This window comes from Ruditapes philippinarum, unplaced genomic scaffold (assembly GCF_026571515.1).
Source record: "Ruditapes philippinarum isolate M1 unplaced genomic scaffold, ASM2657151v2 ctg6601_1_1_1_1, whole genome shotgun sequence".
Lineage (NCBI taxonomy): Eukaryota > Metazoa > Mollusca > Bivalvia > Venerida > Veneridae > Ruditapes > Ruditapes philippinarum.
The window spans coordinates 33,941-40,773 of NW_026860489.1; the positions used below are offsets into that span (position 1 = coordinate 33,941).

The 6,833-nt window shown below is 31.7% G+C and overlaps 2 protein-coding genes across 2 annotated transcripts; one reads left to right on the top strand and one right to left on the bottom strand.

Annotated features, from left to right (window-relative positions):
• Positions 1-438: 438 nt before the first annotated feature.
• On the top strand, positions 439-3,019 carry LOC132760281 (uncharacterized). The gene is made up of 5 exons (XM_060752239.1): positions 439-784; positions 1,253-1,573; positions 2,163-2,287; positions 2,588-2,669; positions 2,850-3,019. Exons 1-5 carry the CDS (start codon positions 721-723, stop codon positions 3,017-3,019), a joined length of 762 nt encoding a protein of 253 aa, XP_060608222.1. The 5' UTR covers positions 439-720.
• A 1,750-nt stretch (positions 3,020-4,769) lies between these two features.
• LOC132760282 (uncharacterized) lies at positions 4,770-5,945 on the bottom strand. Its single transcript, XM_060752240.1, has 2 exons — positions 5,453-5,945; positions 4,770-5,182 (listed from the first exon to the last, which is right to left on the bottom strand). Exons 1-2 carry the CDS (start codon positions 5,943-5,945, stop codon positions 4,770-4,772), a joined length of 906 nt encoding a protein of 301 aa, XP_060608223.1.
• Positions 5,946-6,833: the final 888 nt, after the last annotated feature.

Here is a 6,833-nt window from a genome sequence, read left to right on the forward strand (position 1 = left end):
CGAAACAAAAACAAAAAAAAAACAAAAACACACACACACACACACATACACACACATTTTAGGATAGGATAATCCTACTTAAGATATGAATAACATCGAAGCAAGTGATGATATGATTATCTTTGTTTCTGAATTTGTATACAGGAGACAAAAACCTCAATGCAAATTTTGTTTTGAAACCTCTTGACAAAACAAACATTTATCGCTTTTATTTCAACAGTGTAGTTCAGGAAAATACGTTTATAAGCATTGTATGCTTTAGGATCTGATCCTTTTCCGTCATTGTATATTATGAAGTAATCATTGTAAATTATATTTGTGAACAACTGTTTGAAATAAAAAAATGCGGCTTATAGATTATTTATAACTACTTGTGTGCTATAAATAGTCCAATTGCGTCATAATTCTACATTACTTGCTGAAAGATATGTTTGTGTACAAATGTTTGAAATAAAATGCGACTTATAGATTACTTTAAGTACTTGTATGCTATAAAAATTCTAAATGCGTCGATATTCTACATTACCTGCCGAAAGATGTGCTTTATAAATACAAATTAACTAGATTGTTAAACATTCAATAGCTACAGTTCAGATTATTGACAAATGCATAACACTTTATTTTTGTTTTACCTTTCGAGATACCGGTAGGTGGGAAGGAAACAGTAAAGGAAATGTTAAATACAAGTTACAACAAATATAACCGTACCGATGATTCAAGATGGGAGTGAACAGAAGCGGAATAATATATTTTATTGTAATAGCATGTTTGTGTCAGTTAATAGGCAAGTTGAGTTTCTGTCTTATGATTTAATCATTTGCAAAATAGGTAATTTGCTTACAGATACCAAATTTGTTATTTTTTATTTTCCGTAGGCAGATAATTGATAATTGTCGTATTAAATAAAAAACAGTGACAAATTACGGACACAAAAACATATAATTTACTTTCTCATAATTAAATCAAGATATTCACAAATCAATTGCTGCAATAATGCATAACATTTAGATAACAACAGATCATCTTGTTACATTTTATATATCTTGATAGCCCTTATAATATAAACCATTTGAAAGTGTCTTTTCTTTATTAAGTATTTTTAATTATAACATTAACCATTTGAAAGTGTATTTTCTTTATTCAGTGTTTCTAATTAATAACTTTCTTTTGTTATCGCTTTAGTTTGATTTTTAAAATTTTATTAAACTGACGTTTTCATTATATTTAGAACATTTAAACAATCCTATTTTAGTTGTTTTGGAAGCGACGGTTTCGTTAACAGCATATGGCGACATTGCTTCGGATGGACGGCTTAAATGTAACGGACAATGTGTGCTCGTCTGTGAAATCATACCAACCTCGCTTGCCGTCGTATGGAAGATAAACAAGCATATTTTTTTTGAATGTATACACAATTCATGCATTACTTATGGAACAAATTACACATTTTCATTTGATATTACCCAAGGCATATTTAACCTATCAATGGATAAGATAATATATGCTGACAATTTAAAACAATTTAAGTGTGATGATGACTCTGAGTTTGCATCTTTTACTGCAAGAATTAAAGGTAAAGTACCAGTAATTTGAGGGATTTATTGCTTACTGTACATGTATCATAATTATAAGTTGATAAAAAGTACATTAAACTCTTACTCATTGTAATTTCTTGAAAATCAAGTAAAGGTTTGCAAGCTAAGAAAAAGAAATAATATCTCATATCAAAAGTTAATTCGTTATTTTTGAAAAACAAAACCGAGAATAAAGATCACGTCAGAATTCAATGAACTCAGCCCTAAAAAACACAGCAAATCGAACCAACTTTGAACAGAATAAGCCACTTGACAAACGCAGTAGAGGGTATAATAAAACAGCCAGGTCTTGACGTTCCTACACCTAAGAATTAAATTAAGGAAACAGTCGAGCCAGGGATGGGGCGGTGTCAAAAAGAAATCGAAGTGTACACCTGTGTCAGTTGAATGAATATTCAAAAAAAGAAAAAACACTTGAGTCCATCCATAAATACACCATTTCTTGTGTTATTATACCCTACAGTACGTTCATTCATACTATTAGTTGACAGATATAGCGGTAGCACTTGATATAACACAACGATTGGTATCATTTTATATAATAAATTATATGTTCTAATTTGGCAGTGATACCAGAAGGCAGCGCTACAACAATCGCGTCGTCAAGTGATTCATCGTCAACTACTATAAAAGTAACGACAGGTTGTCTTTCGCCTAGTACAAGTGTCTCTTTTACATGGTACTATTTTAAGGTAAATACAAATAAATATTTTTTAAAATATTATATAAGATATTAGATATACAAGTAGTAAAATTTCCTTTATTATTTCCAAATATTGTTCAGTACTTTACACATGTACAGTTGATTTTAGATGCAACTCAATAAGGTATAGGTCTTGTTTGAAAGATGTTGTTGTTATTTTTCAAGAAACATCATAACTAAAGAGGATGGTCTCAAAATGATCAGCGAATTTCTGTCAAGATTGATTATTTAAGTTAGTATGGTATGAACACTTTAATTATTTTTCTATACTCATTTCACATTTGTATAGGAAGGACAGACACCAATTTTATTTGAGAAAAACCTACCATTAGAATCGACTGACGAAGACGGCTGTACAAATGGACAGAAGAGCTGTTGGTATTTATTTCCTGTAATCAAAGTATTGTTCATGTAGGTAAACATAACAACAATGTTAACATCAACTCCGAGAACTACAAGGAGATAAAAGCAAACATTATCACTGTAACAGTACATGACGTATTTAAATGTTTGATACAATTTAACATATGTTTTTAATCATATTAATATAGGAAACCAACGTCGAGCAACTAGCGAAGAAATATCTCCAGGTTTACGAAGGAAAGAAATAGATATTGAATCTGCATACGAACAACTGGATAAATCAAAAAATGAGATTCGTCTGTACACGTCTATTGAAAATATAAGAACGGCTTTCAGCAACAAGGATTATGTTAAATGAGCATGTAGAAATGAATAAGAACCTTTTTTTAATAACGATAGAATAAGATTATTTTCTGTGTGAGACGGTGAAGGCATGAATGGTTCATGTTTTAACATAAAGTGTGTTTGCATTTATATAAATCTGATTACATTTTAAATATTGAATTGAAATTAACACCATATATAGGCATAACCATTATCTAAATAGTTCAATATTCTACATTTGGCAGTGTGTCATGAAAATTTATTTCCTGGTTTCGCTCCGAACTTCAAACATATTCCAGAAACTATTATAAAGATTCTTTAATAATCTATGTATCGACTATTATACACCAGAATATTTGTTATGACGGTGGTAGCAACTTTTCGATTGACATCAGGTCCGGAAATGCCCCTGATTCCAATACACGATTGATTGTAAAACAGATTATGCTACATAGCAGGCGATAATGTCGTGTCAAATAATGCATTATGTTTGAAATTGTGTAACATACTTTTTGTTCTAAATGCAAATTTGTTTAATATTAAATGATGCATATTATATAGTTATGATAATATTACTGTAATTGTAACAGATGTTATGCACTCATGATTCATTATCTGGCACAACTGGTATGCCTTTAACAAAATAATAAACAAAGAAAAATTAAACAGTCTTATTCTTATATGATGAATTTACATTTTAAAGACATAACTATGTTTAAAGATATAACTCCAGTTTGATAACAATACATTTTCACTTAATAAGTATCCAATGTGTGCACTCACAGAAGTAAATAATTTAAAGTTTCAGCCATTTTTTCGTTAAAACATAGTTTCAGCAATAATTCTTTAATATACAAGACAATTCGTATTGAGTACATTGTGTCAAAGATTTGGTGCACAAATACTGAGAGGTTTTCAAATTAAATCATTAACTAAACCATACCATAAGTCTAGAGGTAGAATATTTAGATTTGACAGGTGAAGTGATATTTATTCTGTTGAAATATACTATTAAATGAAATATTACAATTCAACTCTTTTTATTTAGAGCTTCGGGACACAGTTTACCCTGTCGTCAACAGTTTACTTATATTAACTTTGCAAACCTATGAAACCACATGAAAAGTTCGGCTCATGCGTTCCTTTTGAAAATTCGCTTAAACGATATTATAATACGGAATAGAAATAGAACAGGCTTTTGGTGGATGAGGATATGTTAATAAAGAACCATTAGAGCGATACAAATGTTTAGAAGTTTGCTTGGATGTCAAGTTATTGGATATCAAAAAGCGATTTTACCAGTTTTGTGACTTTTCTTGTGCAGTTGTCGATAATGATCTAATAAGTTAACAAAGATTTGGCGAGTTTGAGATGCCTGTCGGATAAAGTAATCACACGAGATCAGAATAGGCTATAAAGTTTTGTGAAATATGCATTTTCAAAGAAATTGAAGACACTTTTCTTACCACAGTATCGATTTTCCACCTGTAAAATTGATTTCTCCATGCGTTCTCCGCCTGGGAAACATAGTGAACGATTGGACTCGGTGTAAAAGTTGATTCCTTAAACATTTTATGAGATACAGTCATGTACATATTCAAAGATATTTTTGAAAGTAAGAATGTTAATATATCAATCAATCAATCAATCATAGGTATTTTTATAGCGCGACACTTTATACAGTTATATTCTGTTGCGCTTCACAAGATCCTATAATGTCAAAGTCATTTCCACAGTTTAAAACTATATACACATTTGACGAAACTTTTTATCTATAAAATTGTTCAAAGAGATGTGCTTTCAGTGTTTTTCTGAATGCAATTTCCGATCGATGCAATGCACTTTAATTCTTTTGGTAGGGCGTTCCACCATTTAGGTCCCATAACAGAAATAGATCTGTCAGCAAGTCTGGTCCTGCGTCTTGGCACAACAAACTGTGTACAAGTGTCATCAGCAGCTGATCTTAGACGGTATTTTCTTCTCACACAATTAAACAAAGTTATGAGATACGTTGGAGCTGTTCCATGTATTACTCGGAAAACAATAAGAATTACTTTAAACATAATCCGTGCCTTGACTGGTAACCAATGTAGAGATTTTCTGAGATCAGCACTAGGTTGGTCATACACATTCATTACTACCCGAGCAGCCTGGTTTTGGAGTCTCTGAAGTCGATCTATTTGATAAACTGGTATTTCTGCAAAAAGTCCATTACAAAAATCGATGTGGGAATTGACTAAACCATGAACTAGTATTTCCGTTGATTTCTGAGACAGATGCTTACGAATGGATTTCAGGTTCTTAAGTTGAGAGTAGGCTATTTGACACTTTTTTCGTATATGCCTGTCAAAACTAAGGTTGGCATCAAAGCAAACACCCAAGTCCCTTACATGGTCAACACATTTGACAAAACAACCACCTACATTCACACCGGGTATATCAACCTTTGCTTACTGTTGTGTAGTACCATATAAAATGATCTCTGTTTTTGCATTGTTCATTTTCAATTTATACTTTGCCATCCATGAAGAAATATTATCCAAACAAGCAGATAATTGTTCAAGAACATAAGTTTCATTTTCTATGTTTCCAGCTTGAATTTGTAGAGCGACTTTATGATCATCAGCATAACCATGTAACTGAGCCGGGTATTTCTTGACAACTCTTTTTAATGCTGCAATATACAAGGTAAAGATTACTAGGCCAGCACAGGAGCCTTGAGGCACACCAAACATCAGGTTTTCTTGTCTTGATGAATCATTGTTTATGATAACTTTCATGGTCCTATCAGTCAAGTATGATTTGATCCACTGTAAAGGAACGTCATCTATGCCAAAGTCATCATGAAGTATATGAAGCGCAATAGGGATGTCAATGGTATCGAACGCAGCACTGAGGTCAATCATAACGACTATTGTAATTTGTCCATCATCAACAGCTTTCAGCAAATCATCATACATTTCTATCAAAGCAGTTTCTACTCCATGGTTTTTACGATATGCACTTTGATACGATGGCAAAAGTTTATTTGTCTCAATATATTTAGGAAATAGATATCAATTCTGAGTGCATTGTTGTAGAAGAAATGCACGGTTTGAGTTCTAATGCGTAGTAATATAATCACGAAGGCCGATAGGCCTGAGTGATTAATTACAAAGCATTTGAACGAAAAACGTGCATTATTATACAATAATGCACGAAGAATTGATATCTATTTCCATTCTAATACGTCAAGAAAAAATATAATTTTTATTATAACGTTGGACTTTATGTTTGGTGGTTGAATTTGTTTTCGCCTCAGAGTTTCCAATAGAAACGTTCTTTAGAGGCCGTTCCAGTGGGTTGAAAAAAAACTGTTAAATCTACCGTTTGTAGAAACATTTTGAAAATAACGAATTTTGAAAACGTTGATACAACTTTGTTTGTTTATTTATTTCAGTTTATAATTTTCCAAGCGAAATACAAATTATTAAAAGTGAAATAAATGTAAAACTAAACTCGTTTGCGACATTAAATAGCGAACTTGATTTGATTGTTTTGCACGTGCTGTTTGGCGCTACATTGTGACGTCACGTAAACAACACTTTAAACGTCTGTACAGCGTTAACGACTGAATTAAAGATATTGGTGTTCGGATTAATTTTCTTAGTTAGACCATTTTCTTTCATTCTAGATAGTTTTCACAACAAAATTCGAAAAAAATTGTTTTAATTTATCAGATTTTTTAAACAAAATGGCGCCTTCAATGTGAAAATACACAGGGAGATAATAAGAACGGCGAGTGCATTGTTGTAGAATAATGCACGCTTCCGGCCTTCTTTGTCTATATAGAAAAAATTCCGATAGTG